A 17,089-nucleotide genomic window follows, 5' to 3' on the forward strand; every position below is an offset into this window, starting at 1 on the left:
TTAGAAAAGATCAAAGGGCGAATTGTAGAACATTTATTGAGAAAGCGATGCAGGAAAGGACATTGATAGAGAGCAGGCTGATGATGATGGAGGTGGGTGGGGTCTGGATGCTGCTGCTGGTGGCATGGGGGAGGGGGGTTGTGCAGGTGTGGATCTGGAGACAGTGATGGATTGCCTATCGTGATGTCACAACTGTGGATGACAGTGATTCTGCATCTCAGCTGGGGACGATGAGGAAGAAAAGATTCTCCCTCTTGAACCTTCACCAAAGATGACGAGCGAAACTCATTTTTGTTGACTCGTAGCTGAATCGTTCCTCTCGTCTTCAGCCTGTGACAGCAACCACTGGGGTCCCCACTGCAGTAACCGATGCCAGTGCCAGAACGGAGCGCTTTGCAACCCTATCACTGGAGCCTGCATCTGCACACCAGGATACAGAGGCTGGCGCTGTGAGGCCCAGTGTGAAGTCGGCACCTACGGTAACGGGTGCCAGCAAAAATGCCAGTGCCAGAACGGGGCGGCCTGTCACCATGTGACTGGAGAATGCAAGTGTTCGGCAGGATACACTGGAGCTTTGTAAGTTGGAATGTGCATGAGCAAGTGTGTGTGTGTGTGTGTGTGTGTGTGTAGATATGTGTGTGCGTGTGCGTGCTTGTATGTGTGTGTTGTTTAGTATCCCATCAATGAAATGAAAATCTCTCTGGTGGTCTGGGGCCTGCAGAGGAACACTGTTTACATGTTTGGCTGGTGGTGGCTTTAGTTCTCGATGTTCCTGGATGTGTGGACACACACAGCAAGTTCTTCAAGCTCAAAGGTGTTTCTGTGTTTTGACTCAGAACCACGTTACAGTGAAACAGGATTCACACCAAAGCTTAGTGGCAATGAGGCGGAAACTCTGCACCTAACACACCACTCGCCAGATTCTCCCATCGCCAAGTCAGAGGTTTTTATGTTAAATGCCTGAAATAATGTCTGTGAATAACACACAATAATTTACATTCTTTCTACAACATAAAATGGTCAATAAATACCACACTCCTGAATTCTTGAAAAAACTTGCTAACAGGACTACAGAAGTTCATTAAAGGTCATCAGGGTGAGAGCAGAAGAAGCCTGGAGCTTAGTGGTGAACACCTTGAAGTCATGTGACCCTGGTGTAGCTCCTCCATAGGTTAATGTTAGCTTAGCACTGCTGACCGTTGCAGTCAAGCTTCCAGCATCATCAGAGTGGTTCATTAGTGAAGATGATTTTGATGAACAGGCTGATTTACTGATTCAATCACCTGCAATCACATGGAACAATCCCATTGGGTGCTGGTGGAAGAACCATGGAGATGACCACTTCCTGTTGGTGGAGGAACCATGGAGATGACCACTTCCTGTTGGTGGAGGAACCATGGAGATGACCACTTCCTGTTGGTGGAGGAACCATGGAGATGACCACTTCCTGTTGGTGGAGGAACCGTGGAGATGACCCCTTCCTGTTGGACTACAAACATACCTTATCCCTGACAAGCTGTCAATGTCCCATTGGACTAAAAGCATGCCTCACTGGCTGTATTCATGAAGTTAGCATCGAGCGTTGCTCCTTGTGAGAACCACTGAGAGAATTCATTGGATTTATAAGACGTTCTTAGATTTTCTTTTTCACAGTTCCAGTTAGATCACAGTAAAGATCAAAGTTATTCTAAAACCATCGAAGAAAGCTCTCGTGGTTGGTTGCAGATGTTAGCACATGAAACTGATCACAACTTTGGAAAATAATATATTTATTTTTACCAATCACATCCTCTTCAAAGAAAGCGTCATACTAAGCAGCATGGTCAATCTTCCTCACCGTTGCCTCCTTGGTGCTCTGAGAATCTTCATCCTGCTTACTAGAAACCAGCTGACTGCGGATCTCTGCTACTGATTGTGAGAATGACCCCAGGAGGAGAAGAACTTGTTCAACAGTAGTCTCCTTTCAGACGCGGTGCTGATGACACCAACCTCCCTGTGGCCTCATGCTGTCTCACCATCGATAATGTCTTTAGATCGAGACTGTGAAACGATTATAAGACTAATTTCTTGAATAAACGCTGATTTCATTCTATTACATCTTATTATCTCCATCCAGTACCACTGTAATCACTTCACTATAATACACAAAATTGTCCCATAAATAGTCCAAGGAGCCCAGGCACATTCACTGAACACCCTTAGGCATTTTCAGGTATTAACCCTTTACTGCTCAAAAAACACGGAAAAACACACAAAAACTGGTTTTATGGTATTTCATGTTAACGACTTGCATCTAATGTGATTTCTACAATGAAAATTAATAAAGATGGTTATGTATTTAGGGCGGCATGGTGGCGCAATGGTTAGCACTGTCGCCTCACAACAAGAAGGCTGGAGCACGGGATCATTCTGTGTGGCGTTTGCGTGTTCTCCCTGTGCCTGTTTGGGTTCCCTCACTCGGGCTTCCTCCCACAGTCCAAAGAGGACCGGGGACGAGGTTATTTGGATACTCTAAACTGACTGTAGGCATGGCTGTGAGAGCCAATGGTTGTCTGTCTAGTTGTGTTGGCTCTGCAATGGACTGGTGACCCGTCCAGGGTGAACCCTGCCTCCCGCCTGAGGGCTGCTGGAATAGGCTGGGATAAGCAGTAGAAAATGGATGGATGGATGGATGGTTATGTATTTCAAATAAATATGCTCTTGAGGATATACAGATATTAACCCCTTCATGCCTGGAACACCAAAACTTCCCTACTACTTTGCAGCCAGCCATGTCCAATATGCCGATATGGCCTCTACTATTTTCGTGCCATTGGAAAACATCCTCCAAGTGTTCACTTCTACTTCCTCCAGGGGCAACATGTCACAAGACACCTCCATGGAATATGGAATAGGCTGTGTAGTGACCAGCTCATAGAGTCCACCTTTATGAGATCTGGCCACAGTGCAGGGGGATCATTGGGATAACCCTGAAGCCAGAGGCGCTGAAGGTCTGGGCACTGAGCCACCACATCTGCTGTAAGATCGAGTCAGATATGAAAGAGATGGAAGAGGGGGAATGATGCATCTGAAATGCAGCTTCATCACAAAGAGGAGAATTAACACAGGGTTGTAGCAGATGCCAAAGACAGGGCTAGACCTGGTCAGAAACTGGATACCTGCCTCGATCCATTCGACCCCATTACCATCCAGTAGACAGCATCATGAACATTACTATTAGCATTGCACGACTTGCATCATGAATATTTACCATTTTACCATTTACTATAGTAGATTTCATTGAAAATGTCAAGGCTATATACTTAGAGTACAGCATCAAGTCTGCCACCAGAGATGTCAGGGAGACTGTGGTTGGCAAAAAAAACCATCATCTGCTCCCATCAACCAAGCTACCCGCACAGAGAGTTGTCCTGTCATCCACTGAAAATAAGAAGCACCTAAAGAAATTACTTTGTGAGGACCTGACAAAAGACAGGCTGTTCTATTTATGAAGCACTCAAAACCACAAGTCAGTAGTGACAGGTTAGGACTCATTTCACATCAAAGTACGGATCGAAGAAAGACAGGAGAAGTAAGATCTAAGAAATGAGCAGGAGCAGGCGGACACCATCATTGTCCAACAAGTCCTAAGTTGTGCAGAAGAAGCAAACCAAACCTCTGTGGTATGTGATGACACAGATGTGTTTGTCCCTCTCCTTCACCATCACCATCAGACAGGACTTGATGTACAACTACAACTGGAATCTCCCTGCAAGGAAAGAATGATGGTGGATATCAGGGCAACACTGGCTAGTCAGACGGAAGTCGTTAAGCACCTTTTACCAGCCCATGCCATTTCAGGTTGTGACAGTAGTGTCTTACAATGGGATAAGTAAAGAATCTGTCATCAAAGCCCTGAAAACTGGTCATGACCTACTGGCCATTCCAGCAAGTCATCGATCAAACCACTGGCTTTGTCTCAGCCTGTTATGGCATAACAGAGAGCTTCAACATGTCCCACACAAGGCTACGTGTTGGGGGGTGGGGGGTGGAAAGGGTCAGATGTCAGCATCCAATCTGGCTGCTCTCCCACCAACAAAGGAGGCCTTCCTAGAAAATGTGAAAAGAGCCCACTTCCTTGTATACTTGTTGCGAAATCTGAATTCCAATCTGTTACCAGCGCTGAACCCAGAGGAATTTGGATGGAAAAAGACACGTCCAACAAGTCACTGACACCAAGCCATCCATCCATCCACTTTCTTCCACTTATTCCTGTTAAGGGTTGCGGGGGGGCTGGAGCCTATCCCAGCGGCTTTTGGGCAAGACCTGGACAGGTCACTAGTCCATTGCAGGGCCAACACATACAGACAAACAGCCATTCACACTCTCAGTCACACCTACAGTCAATTTAGAGTATCCAATTAACCTCATCCCCTCTTGATGCCTTGGACGGTGGGAGGAAGCTGGAGTACCAGAGAGAACCCACGCAGGAACAGGGAGAACATGGAGACTCACACAGAAAGATCCTGTGCCCAAGCTGGGACTCAAACCCGGAACCTTCTTGCTTTGAGGTGACAGTGCTGACCACTGCACCACCGTGTTGCTGACCGCAGTCCACCAACGAGAAAATACCAAACTTGTCCCAGACTACATCCAGAAAATGATCCGGTGTGGATGCAAGAGTGACACCCCCTGTTACTCCAGAAAGTGCAGTTGTAAAGAGCGTGGTTTGCCATCCACGATGTTCTGTGCATGTTTCGGGGTAGGATGCTCAAGACCATAATCCTTAGTAACTCATCTCTAAGATTTGTCTTTCACACCAGTCCACTGAAGTTTTCTGCAGTAACCTACACCACTGGTTCTCAAATGGGGGTACGTGTACCCCTGGGGGTACGTGGAAGTACTCCAGGGGGTACGTGAAGCTTTACAAAAATATTAAAAAAACAAAACAAACAACAAAGTTTGATAAAGTACAAATGTATGTTCATATACTGAATTTTGTATTCAGTATTCAATTTTAATATCCTTAATAAACAGACTCTCCCCAAACCAAGTTAGTTTGACCCACTGATCCAGCATCACTCGTCAATAACCTGCTGTTGCCATCACGACGCACTGTGACGATGGAGACATGGCTAAAGCACAGCAGCAATCCTGCTGAAAATACGGAGAAACAAGCGGAAAAGAAGGCAAACCAGAGCCGACGAAGTACCAAAAGTAGGAACCCAAAGCACTGTTGTTGTTTTTTTGCGGGGAGAAATTCGCCAACGCTTGCAGATCATTGATATTAGTTGTTTAACTTAAATAAATCAGACACTGATGGCACAGCACTGTACCTCTTTATTTTCTACCAAAAATGTTTTGCGTGTGTCAGGGGGTGCTTGACTAAAAAATATTTCAAAGCGGGTTCATCACTGAAAAAGTTTGAGAACCACTGACCTCCACCAGTTGAGAGACTTACCAGCATATTGTTTTGGAATGCACAGGTGTGAGGGGATGGGTTAACTGGGTTAACATTTGATGTATGAACTCAACATCAGTTGGTGTATTTGATTTGGATTTTGTTCTGATGGATCAGAGTCATTATGCTATGTATAATTAAAGAGTTTAAATTTGTTATCCCATGCCCTTTTCTCCTTATTGGGTTTTGAGTATTTGCCATATCCCCATGTCCATAGGGGGACAATGATGTTAGCAACCATAGCTAGATTGTTTAACTGAGTTATTGAAGGCTGTATCCCACTGCAAATTAATTGGATTAACAACCATTCATCTATGTTTTTTTGTTTTGGGGATGAAGACGTTAATGTCTGAAAATTCTCAAGAAAGACCATATTCATTTAAGATAAATAGCTTTCTTTGTAATAATTGTAGACAACACATTCAATTCAAGTATTTTGCATGAAATATCTAAAAATTTCTATTTCGGTGTGATTTTGTTATCTTGGGCATGAAGGGGTTAATATCTAAAAAAGCCCAAGACCATGTCAATTCAAGAATCATAACCTCCTTTATTAATGAGTGTAGAAATCACTCTAGATACATGCAATTCAAGTAGTTCGCATGACATATCCTAAAATAATTAATTTGTGTGTTTTTCTGGGCATTAGGCGTTAATTTCTGAACCCTCTTGTATGTTGAAGAGGAACCCCGACAGTAAACTACAAGAAACAGCAGAGAAAAAAAACTGAATCCGGCTAAATAAGGTTCATCAAAAAAATCAGGCTTTAACTCCTGGACTAAAGCAGGTTTTTATCAACTGATTGATTGGTTATTGAATTGGAAACAACTAATTGCAGTGATGCGTGATGATCTTGTAATGTCATTGTGTTTGGATTCAGTGTCTGTTTACGAGACCTTCAGCAGGTAAACAGACATCAACCTGTGTCTTTGTCCTCGTAGCTGCGAAGACTTGTGTCCTCCTGGGAAGCATGGACAGCAGTGTGAGGAAAGGTGTCCGTGTCAGAATGGAGGTGTTTGTCACCATGTGACCGGAGTGTGCTCCTGTCCCGCAGGATGGATGGTACACACCCAACACACTCCTAACACACTCCACATCTGAAAACATTCCAAACCCAACACATTCCTAACACACTCCAAACCTCAAAACATTCCACATCCAACACACTCCACACCTCAAAACACTTCACACCCAACACACTCCTAACACACTCCCCACCTGAAAACACTCCAAACCTTACACACTCCTAACACACTCCACACCTAACACTCCTATCACACTCCACACCTGAAAACACTCCAAACCTTAAACAATTCTTACACACTCCACACCTAACACACTCCATGTATCTTCTTGTTGCTGTGTGCAGGGGACTGTGTGTGGCCAGCCATGTCCAGAGGGACGATTTGGTCCAAACTGTTCTCAGGAATGTCAGTGTCACAACAATGGCTTCTGTGTGTCATCCACTGGACAGTGTCTCTGCAGCCCCGGGTACACAGGAGAACGGTGAGAGATGCTTCGTTAGCAGGAGGAGAACCCCTCATGACAAACAGTTCTAAAAAACAAGTTGACAGTGAAAACAGGAAATGCTGCGTATCCTGACAATTCTGTTGCTTCTTGTGTTTCATTAAAGTTTGGGGCAAACTTGGGCCCAGATGTGTTACTATGTAGTGCTACATCGCAGATATATAGCAATGTAATAAACAGCCTTTTCAAAATAAATCCAGTGAAGAACACTTGTTCAGAGACGAACCCTTTCAAGATGCTTTGTTGCCAAACGTGTGATGTCACCGCGTGCTGAGAGGCGAGGTCCCAACCAGGGCTGCTTGAGCTTCCTGTGAGATAATATGGCTCCAGGTCTGAAGTGTAATCATGATATGACATATTACTTGTGCTCATGCTTCAGTACAGGAGGTAACGTTCTACATGACACAGTCACTGTCTGGCTTCAAAATGTAATTTTATGAATGTTAGATGCTTTTTAAAACAAGTGCCTGAATGTTCCTCGCATGGCAGGAAGACAAGGATTTTAAAGTAAAGAAAATAGTTGACAGTCAACTTTAAAGCAGAAATTCCATGTTATAGAATATTTGAATGACAATACTAATACAGGGGAGATACACAAAGCAATGATACACACCACCAGGTCAAACTCTCCATGTCAAATATCTAGTTTAGACTCAGTTAAGCTGTAAACTGGTTCAATCCTAGCATGTAGAATGGGATAAATAATCCAGGACAGGGAGAGTTTCTGAAATTTAAAAAAAAAAAAAAAACAAGAACAACAAGAAGTGATTTTAAAATGCTGGAAATTTAAACAAACTCCAAATAAAATCATCATCCACATCCGCCAGACCATCCCAGAGAAAACAAACCCCGGAAGCCCAGATCAGAGTAGAGCACCGCGCAGGCCTTGAGGTCCATATAATTAGCAATATCAGAGAGTGCAGAGCATATACTTAAGCAGCCAGTGATGAGACAGGAATAACCCTCACAAGTGCACTTTGATGAGTAAATGAGGGTTTGAGTGAAGCCAAACGTCATGGTATAACGCTGCTTGCCCCACCCAAACCCACTGGAATCCATTAACAGGACACTTGGGCTCCTGGGGGAGGAGGAACACCCACAACTGGGACATGAGCCGCCCTGCCGGCTGGTGACGGTGGTTTAATATGTCTGACGGAGGGATGGATGGCAAGTGTGCCCGGTGTGGTTTGAGTCAAAAAAGACAATTAAGTTACATATTTGTCGTCTCCTTGGTCTTCACAAGGGGGACGTTTGTTTTTCAGACACAACTGATGGCACGTGTTTGTGTGTAATCGTGCGAGAGATCACGAGGATACTCCGGGGTTTATTTGCAAGTGGTTTGTGTTTTTTTAGCTGTTGGCCTCATTAGCTGTAGTTCCTGCTCCAATGACTGTGATTCAGATGGAACCATGGAACCGCACAGGCTCAACATTGCAACCGGCAGCTGTAGTGTGTTAAGTGATTAAATCAATGTTCTCTACATGAATTATGTCCCAGAGCTGCCCCCTAATATCAGATGTCTCCAGGTCTTTGTATACACAGTAACAGTACTGTAGTTCCCTTCAACAAGTACAATGATCATTAACACTGCCTTAGAATACAGCTGCAACCAATAAACAGAATTAAAGCCGTGTGCTCTTTGTAGCATTTAAACATTGTCAGTCTGTCCATCCGTCCGTCTGTGAACATCACAACAGTGCAGAAAGCAGGTCCTAAACTCTCTAGACTAGAGGTTCTCCTCGACCCCAACTCTCAGTAAACCTTAGACCCCCACTAGAAGTGATCCTATTCAGGATCCTTTTATGTGTTTGTGTTTGAGGCGGCATTTAACACCATTTTAAAGTTATTTTACTTTGAAATGTGAAGTGTGTATGAACTCATGCATGTATTTGTGTGTGTGTGTGTGTGTGTGTGTGTGTGTGTGTGTGTGTGTGTGTGTGTGTGTGTGTGTGTGTGTGTGTGTGTGTGTGTGAGCAGGTGTCAGGATGAGTGTCCTGTGGGGACATACGGTGCTGCCTGTGCAAAGATGTGCCGCTGTAAGAACAACAGCAAGTGTTACCACAGCAACGGAATGTGTCTCTGTGACCCCGGGTACACAGGAGAGACATGTGATGTCCGGCTGTGTCCCGAAGGACTCTATGGCCTCCGCTGTGACAGGAAGTGCCCGTGCCATGCCCAGAATACACGCAGGTACAATATGCAGTAAAATAGGTTCTAATTCTGACCAGTAAAGAAACAAAGAGGTTCCATGAATCCAGAAACAACTTAACAGGTTCTTGAATCATCAAAGTTTCCACCTCTAATCTCTCCAGCTAAGTTAACAGACCTCATGGGAGTGTGTCCTTGGTGGTGCATGTGTGTGTGTGTGTGTGTGTGTGTGTGTGTGTGTGTGTGTGTGTGTGTGTGTGTGTGTGTGTGCGCGTGTGAGATCTCGGCTGAGTGACACATCTGACTGCTGCGAGCTACTGGTCAGGAATCAGTAAGGGTAGCGCAGCTGGCTGGCTACATATGTTGTTTGAGAGCAGCTGTGCTGCTGCTTCTCAATAGTGCTGCTGTGTCAGGTAGACCAGCTGTCAGTCAAACACAGAGGAAGCCCCGCCCACTTGTGTTTTGATCCTCACCCTGCTGCCAACTGGTGCAAACAGATACAGACCTTCTTTAGTGGTTTGAGTGAGAGTCTGCTCTCTCTCTCTCTCTCTCTCTCTCTCTCTCTCTCTCTCTCTCTCTCTCCCTCTCCCACTCTCTCGCTATTTTAGACGTGTGTAACAATGTTTCTCTCTGGTTCCCAGCTGCCACCCAATGTCAGGGGAGTGTACGTGTCAGCCGGGCTGGTCTGGCCTCTACTGCAATGAGACCTGCACCCCAGGATTCTACGGCGAGTCCTGCCAGCAGGTGTGCCAGTGCCAGAATGGTGCCGACTGCCACAGTGTGACAGGAGAGTGTACCTGCGCTCCAGGCTTCATGGTAGAGTTCCACTGACACGTCACACAGAATCATGCTAACAGCTAACGTTTGGTATATTTTCAGAATTCTTGCAGCAGCCAAGTATTAATAATATTCACCAGCTGCAGCTTTGATCAGCAGTGATGGCTTAGTGTTTCTCTTCACAGGACAATGAATGTGGGTTCTGACTGTTTGACGCTTTTGATCCTCCCAGGGTCCCAACTGCTCCGTCCCCTGCCCTGCAGGATCTCACGGAGTCAATTGCTCCTCCAGATGCAACTGCAAGAATGGAGCTCAGTGTTCACCTGTGGATGGATCCTGCTTCTGTAGAGCAGGTGAGCTGAGGACAAGGAGGCTAGAAAACACGTTCATGGTCCTATGACACAGGGCCAGAAGAAATAAAACGTGTCTGGCTCAGCAGGAGTATTACCCCTCAACTTGCAGAACGGAAGAACCTGGGGGCAAAAAAAAAAAACATTCAAGAGGTCCATCTTCTTAATCTGATAGAAATATCTTTGTCTCCAACATTTGTGACTTCAGAACTGGTAACTTGCTTGAACAATCGTCATCAATCCCTTTTTTCAAAATCTGTACAACAGATTAAAAATGTTTTTTTCTAGAACTTTTTTTTTCAAAATCTGGGATGCAATGTGGCAGAAGTGCTCCATGAACTCACGTTTAGAGTGGAGGCGCTCTGAGTTCTCACTTCTAGCCCAAGTTTCTCTTACATGAACTCACCTGACATCACTGTAGTCCTGGTGGAGCACACAGGAAGTGGATGGCCATTTCATAGAGATTCAGTAGTAGCTGTTGCCTTGTAATAAAAGATTTGTAACAACTGATGAAGCCTTTAAGAGGAACGGATACTAGCTCTCCAACATTAGCTTGCTGTGGGAGTCCAAGATTTCCTGGCATCACAGATACAAACTCTTCAGACTCAAGACGAATTCCTACATAAAAGCGGCTTTTAGAAACTCCAACTAACACTGAATTCTGACCGACGTTCATTTAAACTGGTGAAAAAAAGTATATTTTAACAAGTATAACTTATAAAATAACATAATGAAAAAATGAAGGCAGAAACTTTTTACCAGCTGTTAAGTCAAAAACACAGGAAATACTGCCATTTAAATCAGATTTCTAACATGAATCACCAGAATATTTATTCTCACTTAGCTCTCTGGGCTTCTGTACTCTAGGTGCAATGACATGAATATGTTGAATAGGCAGCTTTTGTTGCTGCTAGAAGTCACAGGTCGGTTCTTGTTTGAACAGGGTGGCATGGCGTGGACTGCTCCATCAGCTGTCCCAGCGGTACCTGGGGTCTGGGCTGCAACCTGACCTGCAGGTGTGGGAACGGAGGAGCATGTAATGCTCTGGATGGTCACTGTACCTGTGCTCCGGGATGGAGGGGGGAGAGGTGTGACCTCCTCTGTCAGGTGAGAGCTGTGGACGCAGCACCTCCAGTCTTTTTCAAGTCAGGATCAGAGTCGGAATCGGTTTAGCAGCCAGCTAAAACAATAATAGATGCTGAAATAGGGAAATGAAGACACTGATTGATGACTTAAACTTAGGAATACAACACAACACCAAAACTATAATAAGACTTAACTGAGAGAACCTGACTGGAATGACCAAGAGATAAAATGCAACAGAACCAAGGAGACAACTAGAAAGACCTGGAAGAAACGAGGCAGGCAAGGAGCTGACTGGACAGGACAGACCAAGACCAACACGTGGAAACACAAAAGACGCACCAAACCAATGTAACAACAGCGCTGGAGACAAAACAGAGTATGGAGACTGAATCCAGGGTGCATGTGAGGGTGATCTGAGGGTGCTCCATTGTGACTGACGCTCTCACCCTCTGGGATGATGACAGGATGGGAGCTTTGGTCTGGACTGTAGGGAGCGCTGTGATTGCAGTCATGCTGATGGGTGTCACCACTCCTCTGGACACTGCCGCTGCCTGGCTGGATGGACTGGTGAGAGAACATGATATCATGGTCCGTGTGTGTGTGTGTGTGTGTGTGTGTGTGTGTGTGTGTGTGTGTGTGAGAAGCAGCACTCTTTGGGAATTTTAAGTATATATACTGTATATGAAGGTGAAAGATTCCCACAATGGTATTTGTGAATGAACATTTTGTCCACTGCAGACCGTCTGTATGCTTACTGAGCATCGAGCTCACAGCGCAGCCACAAAGAGATCTTTATACATGACTGGGCTCACCGCTGCCTCTGCCTGCTGCTTCAGCATGACAACAGCGGGGGGGGGGGGGGGGGGGGGCGGATGGAGGGAGGGAGAGACAGAAGGAGGGATGGAGGTGTCTGAGATTACCGACCTGTCAAGAAGATGAGTTTAGAAAGCTCTGCTTTCACGTTGTTTACCTGGGATGCCACGATTCCCAGTGAGGCCGCACTGATCAACCGGCAGCTGTCATTCATTCATGAGCTGCTTTACATCAACCATTTATGGTTGAATGTGGGCATGTCAGGGGCGAGCCAGAATTCCCGTGTGCACTTTTCCAGGTTTACTGTAATTTAACAAAGGAAAGTACTCACGGGTGAGGGTACGCACAATTTTATAAATCAGAATATTTTTTGGTATTTTTTTACAACAACAACCTTCAGCGATAATTATGATGGTAGTTACAATGGTAATAATAACCTTCTTTTGTGTGTGTGTGTGTGTGTGTGTGTGTGTGTGTGTGTGTGTGTGTGTGTGTGTGTGTGTGTGTGTGTGTGTGTGTGAGAGCAGGTATTCACTGTGACAGTGTGTGTGCAGAAGGCCGTTGGGGCCCAAACTGTTCCCTCCCCTGTAACTGTAAGAACGGTGCATCCTGTTCTCCGGATGAAGGAACCTGTGAGTGTGCACCAGGCTTCAGAGGTGCCACCTGTCAGAGGAGTAAGCCCCCACCCTCACACCCAAACCTCCACCAACATCCTCTCACACTGGCACTTTAATTAAAGCTACCATTGTGAGATTATCTGATCAAGCCAGTGCCACATATGTTCCACTCCAAACCAACAGTGGGCGACAGAAAGAAAGAAGCTCAGAGCGGATATCTCACAGCCAGCTGCTTACCATATAGTCAGCACATTGTAAGGTCAGTTAGATTAAGGACCACAGATACAATATGTCAAAACAAATGGAGCAATGCTGTCACCACTTACCAGAGAGCAGCACAGGGACACACACACTTGTATTCTCTCTACTGGCCAGTGGGGGGGCCATTGTGTAGAAGTCTGTCAGAAGAAAGAGCCTGAGTCGCCTCCACGCTGAGTCTGCTCCAAAAAACAAAGCCTGCCTAAAACAAGGGGTGATATCATTCTGGCTTTATCCAATAATTATATATGTTACCACTGGCCACAAGACTTTTCCAGTCATTATTGGTGAAGACACAAATCTGACACGAAACCCCTTTTAAACTAACAGGTGTAGAACGTTCAGTCCCTCACCTTCCTGTCCCCTGCTTCCTGCAGTCTGCTCTCCAGGCTACTTTGGACACCGCTGCAGTCAGATGTGCCCACAGTGTGTCCATAGTAACGGGCCATGCCACCATGTCAGTGGGCAGTGTGACTGTCTACCAGGCTTCAAAGGGGCACTTTGCAATGAGGGTGAGCATCACATCCCAGCAGTGACATCATCTCACGAGTGCTGCTAGCACAAACACATCAATAGGACACGTCAGACACAAGTTCCACTCGACTGCCTGTGAAATCACACACGCATGACACATGATTTCAGCATTAGGTTTCTAGGCTACGTTACTTAACACATTCATACATCAAGCATCAGGAGCAGTGAGGTTCAGCATCCTCCTCAGGGACACATCATCATGTTGTCTGGGGGGGATGGGAATCACACCAGCACCTGTCAGAATACTAGACCTGAGCCAGTTGAGGGTGTGCTGTGGAGAGGCTCTGAGGACTGGGGATGATGACCACATAATGTGACTGTGTGCAGTGTGTCCCAGTGGGTACTACGGGAAGAAGTGTTCCTGGAGATGCAGCTGCACCAACAACGGCACCTGCAACCCCATCGATGGCTCCTGTCAGTGTTACCCAGGGTGGATCGGCAGTGACTGCTCTCAGTGTGAGTGAATTGCACAGGATGTTGTGCTGCTTCTCTGCTGACCTGTGTGCTGTGGAGTTGCTGATGTTTGTGTGTCTGTGTTGCAGCATGTCCGCCAGGCCAGTGGGGACCCAACTGCATCCACACGTGCAACTGTCACAACGGAGCATACTGCAGCGCTTATGACGGAGAGTGCAAGTGCACCCCTGGATGGACCGGCCTCTACTGCACACAGCGTCAGTCTCACAAACAAACAAATACACAAACAAACTCACACGAAAACACACACACACACACACACACACACACACACACACACACACATTCCCTCCTCACAAGTTAGACATCCCAGCATTCCAACTGCAGCACCGGTGTTAGTGGTCATCCATGTCGAGTCATGCGCCCCTACGCTCCAGTGGCACTGTCCAAGGTCCAATGCCTGAGGGAGTGTGCTGGCTCAATTTGAGAGGTCCTCATGAGGTCCTACATGATGGAACCTGGGTGTTCTGCTGTTTGCTCGGAGCCTGAATGCTGCTCAGCCCTGGGTGATTAGCGTCTACCTTCTGTCTTGCAGGTTGTCCTTTAGGTTTTTATGGGAAAGACTGTTCTCAGACGTGTCAGTGCAGGAATGGAGCTGACTGTGACCACATCTCTGGACAGTGCACCTGTCGCACCGGCTTCATGGGACAGCACTGTGAACAAAGTAGGTCCAGACTCTCAGGAGTCCTGGTTCCATCTGGACCATAATGTGATCATTCAGGGGTCAGACTCTTGGTTCTGATGATCATTCTTTCCTTACTAGTTATTTATTCACTTGATTCAATGATGTAAACACTCACACCTCCTGTATTAACCTCTTTATCATTTTTATTATAGAATATGATTTTGAACTCTTCAGCGTATGCATATCACAATAATCACAGGCAGCTTCCATAGTCAAGATCAGTGCGATTCAACGAGCACACACTTGTCACTTCTGCATTGATGCAATGAAAGCGGCAACTTTTCTGAAGACTTGTTCAAACATTTAAGTGTTCTTTCTGTTTTCCACACAACTGGAGCCTATCCCAGCTGAGTTCAGGCGAGAGGCGGGGTTCACCCTGGACAGGCAAAAGTTCATTTATTTCAGTAATTCAACATAAAAGGTGAAACTAATATATTATATGGACTCATTTCGTACACAAGTGAGATATTTCAAGCCTTTATTTGTTATAATTTTAATAATTATGGCTTTACAGCGTATGAAAACCCCAAATTCAAAATCTCAGAAAATTAGAATATCGTGATATTGTGATATATAATTCACCTGCAAAGGGTTCCTGCGCCTTTAAAAGGTCTCTCAGTCTGGTTCGGTAGAATTCACAATCATGGGGGAGACTGATGACCTGACATCAGAATCAGAAATCTTTTATGAATCCCTTGCGGGAAATTCCTGAAATTTCAAAAAACAACAACATTTGTGCAGAAAATCATCATTGACAAGACGGAAAACCTCAAAATGTAACTGCGCAACAAGTAGCATGTTCCCAAAGTGCCGTATCAAAGCACGTTAATAGAAAGTTGAGTGGAAGGGCAAAGTGTGGAAGAAAAAGCTGCACAAGCAGCAGGGACGACTGCAGCCTGCAGAGGATTGTCAGGGAAAGGCCGTTCAAAAGTGTGGGGTGCTTCACATGGAGTGGGCTGAGGCTGGTGTGAGTGCATCAAGAGCCACCGTACACAGACGGATCCTGGACATGGGCTTCAAATGTTGTATTCCTCTTGTCAAGCCGCTCCTGAACAACAAGCAACATCAGAAGCATCTTATCTGGGCTAAAGAAAAAGAACTGGTCCATTGCTCAGTGGTACAAAGTCCTCTTCTCAGATGAGAGCAAATTCTGCATCTCATTTGGAAACCAAGGTCCCAGAGTCTGGAAGAAGAGTGGCAGAGTGGAGAGGCACACAGTCCGAGATGCTTGACGTCCAATATGAAGATGTTGATTTGCTAGTGTTGGTCCACTTCATGCGTCCTTCAGCACACAACCTTTATGGAGATGCTGACTTCATTGTCCAGCAGGACTTGGCACCTGCATCCTGGTCTTCGATAACACCTCAGCAGTGCCACAGGCTGACAGCATCCATGGCATCCATGCCGCACGGAGGCGGTAATTCATGCAAAAGGGGCCAAACCAAGTACTGAGTACATATGAATGATTATACATTTTCAAGTTTCACCTGTATAGACAGACAACCATTGGCATTCACAGCCACGCCTACAGTCAGTTTAGAGTCTGGATTAACCTCGTCCCCTCTTGATGTCTTTGGACTGTGGGAGGAAGCCGGAGTACCAGAGAGAACACACACAGGTACAGGGAGAACATGGAGACTCACACAGAAAGACCCTGTGCTCCAGCTGAGGCTCGAACCTTCTTGCTGTGAGGTGACAGTGCTGACCACTGCACCATTGTGCCACCCCGGAGCAGTGATATGTGATGATAATCAAGATGTTCTTCTGTGGATCTTTGAGTGTGGTGTGTGGTGTTTTCTCCAGAGTGTCCTCCTGGTACTTACGGTTATGGCTGCCGTCACGTGTGCGACTGTCTAAATAACTCCACCTGTGATCACATCACTGGCACGTGCTACTGCAACCCGGGCTGGAAGGGGTCCCGCTGCGACCAAGGTGACCACACCCACATCACAACCACAATTTAGTCAGGAGATTTGTTCTGTCCACGAGGACCAAATGGACTCTGGTATCTGGTGTGTGTGCAGCTGCCGTGGTTGTAGGCAGCCTCAACAGTCTGACCAGCGCTGCCATGCAGGTGGACACCTACCAGATTGGAGCCATAGCAGGAATCATCGTGCTGGTGCTGCTGGTGCTCTTCTTCCTCCTCCTCTTCATCATCTACAGGAAGAAACAGAAGGGGAAAGAGCCCACCATGCCAGCTGTGACCTACACCCCTGCTCTGAGGGTGACAGCTGATTACACCATCACAGGTACAGTGGTACAATACTTTTTTGTGTGTGTTTGCAGTATTATTCTGTTGCTGTACATAATTCTTCCTCTTTTACATTTGTGTATTACTTTTATATATTACTTATTTTTGTACATTTGTACACCCCTTATA

The 17,089-nt window shown here is 45.8% G+C and overlaps 1 protein-coding gene across 1 annotated transcript in view; it reads left to right on the plus strand.

Annotated features, from left to right (window-relative positions):
- Nucleotides 1–17,089, plus strand: part of megf10 (multiple EGF-like-domains 10) — a 49,970-nt gene that overhangs the window by 27,743 nt on the left and 5,138 nt on the right. Inside the window, exons 6-20 of the mRNA XM_086188440.1 lie at nucleotides 330–576; nucleotides 6,382–6,502; nucleotides 6,810–6,946; nucleotides 8,945–9,157; nucleotides 9,757–9,931; nucleotides 10,125–10,245; nucleotides 11,186–11,349; nucleotides 11,793–11,895; nucleotides 12,669–12,815; nucleotides 13,394–13,528; nucleotides 13,878–14,006; nucleotides 14,093–14,221; nucleotides 14,560–14,688; nucleotides 16,513–16,641; nucleotides 16,734–16,958. Of these exons, the coding sequence (XP_086044566.1) occupies nucleotides 330–576; nucleotides 6,382–6,502; nucleotides 6,810–6,946; nucleotides 8,945–9,157; nucleotides 9,757–9,931; nucleotides 10,125–10,245; nucleotides 11,186–11,349; nucleotides 11,793–11,895; nucleotides 12,669–12,815; nucleotides 13,394–13,528; nucleotides 13,878–14,006; nucleotides 14,093–14,221; nucleotides 14,560–14,688; nucleotides 16,513–16,641; nucleotides 16,734–16,958 (2,304 nt within the window). The remainder of the gene's footprint in view (nucleotides 1–329; nucleotides 577–6,381; nucleotides 6,503–6,809; nucleotides 6,947–8,944; nucleotides 9,158–9,756; nucleotides 9,932–10,124; nucleotides 10,246–11,185; nucleotides 11,350–11,792; nucleotides 11,896–12,668; nucleotides 12,816–13,393; nucleotides 13,529–13,877; nucleotides 14,007–14,092; nucleotides 14,222–14,559; nucleotides 14,689–16,512; nucleotides 16,642–16,733; nucleotides 16,959–17,089) is intronic.

The sequence above is a fragment of the Aulostomus chinensis genome, chromosome 19 (assembly GCF_037954235.1).
Source record: "Aulostomus chinensis isolate RoL2024-O1b breed Wild chromosome 19, RoL_Achi_v1.0, whole genome shotgun sequence".
In the NCBI taxonomy this organism is placed as follows: domain Eukaryota; kingdom Metazoa; phylum Chordata; class Actinopteri; order Syngnathiformes; family Aulostomidae; genus Aulostomus; species Aulostomus chinensis.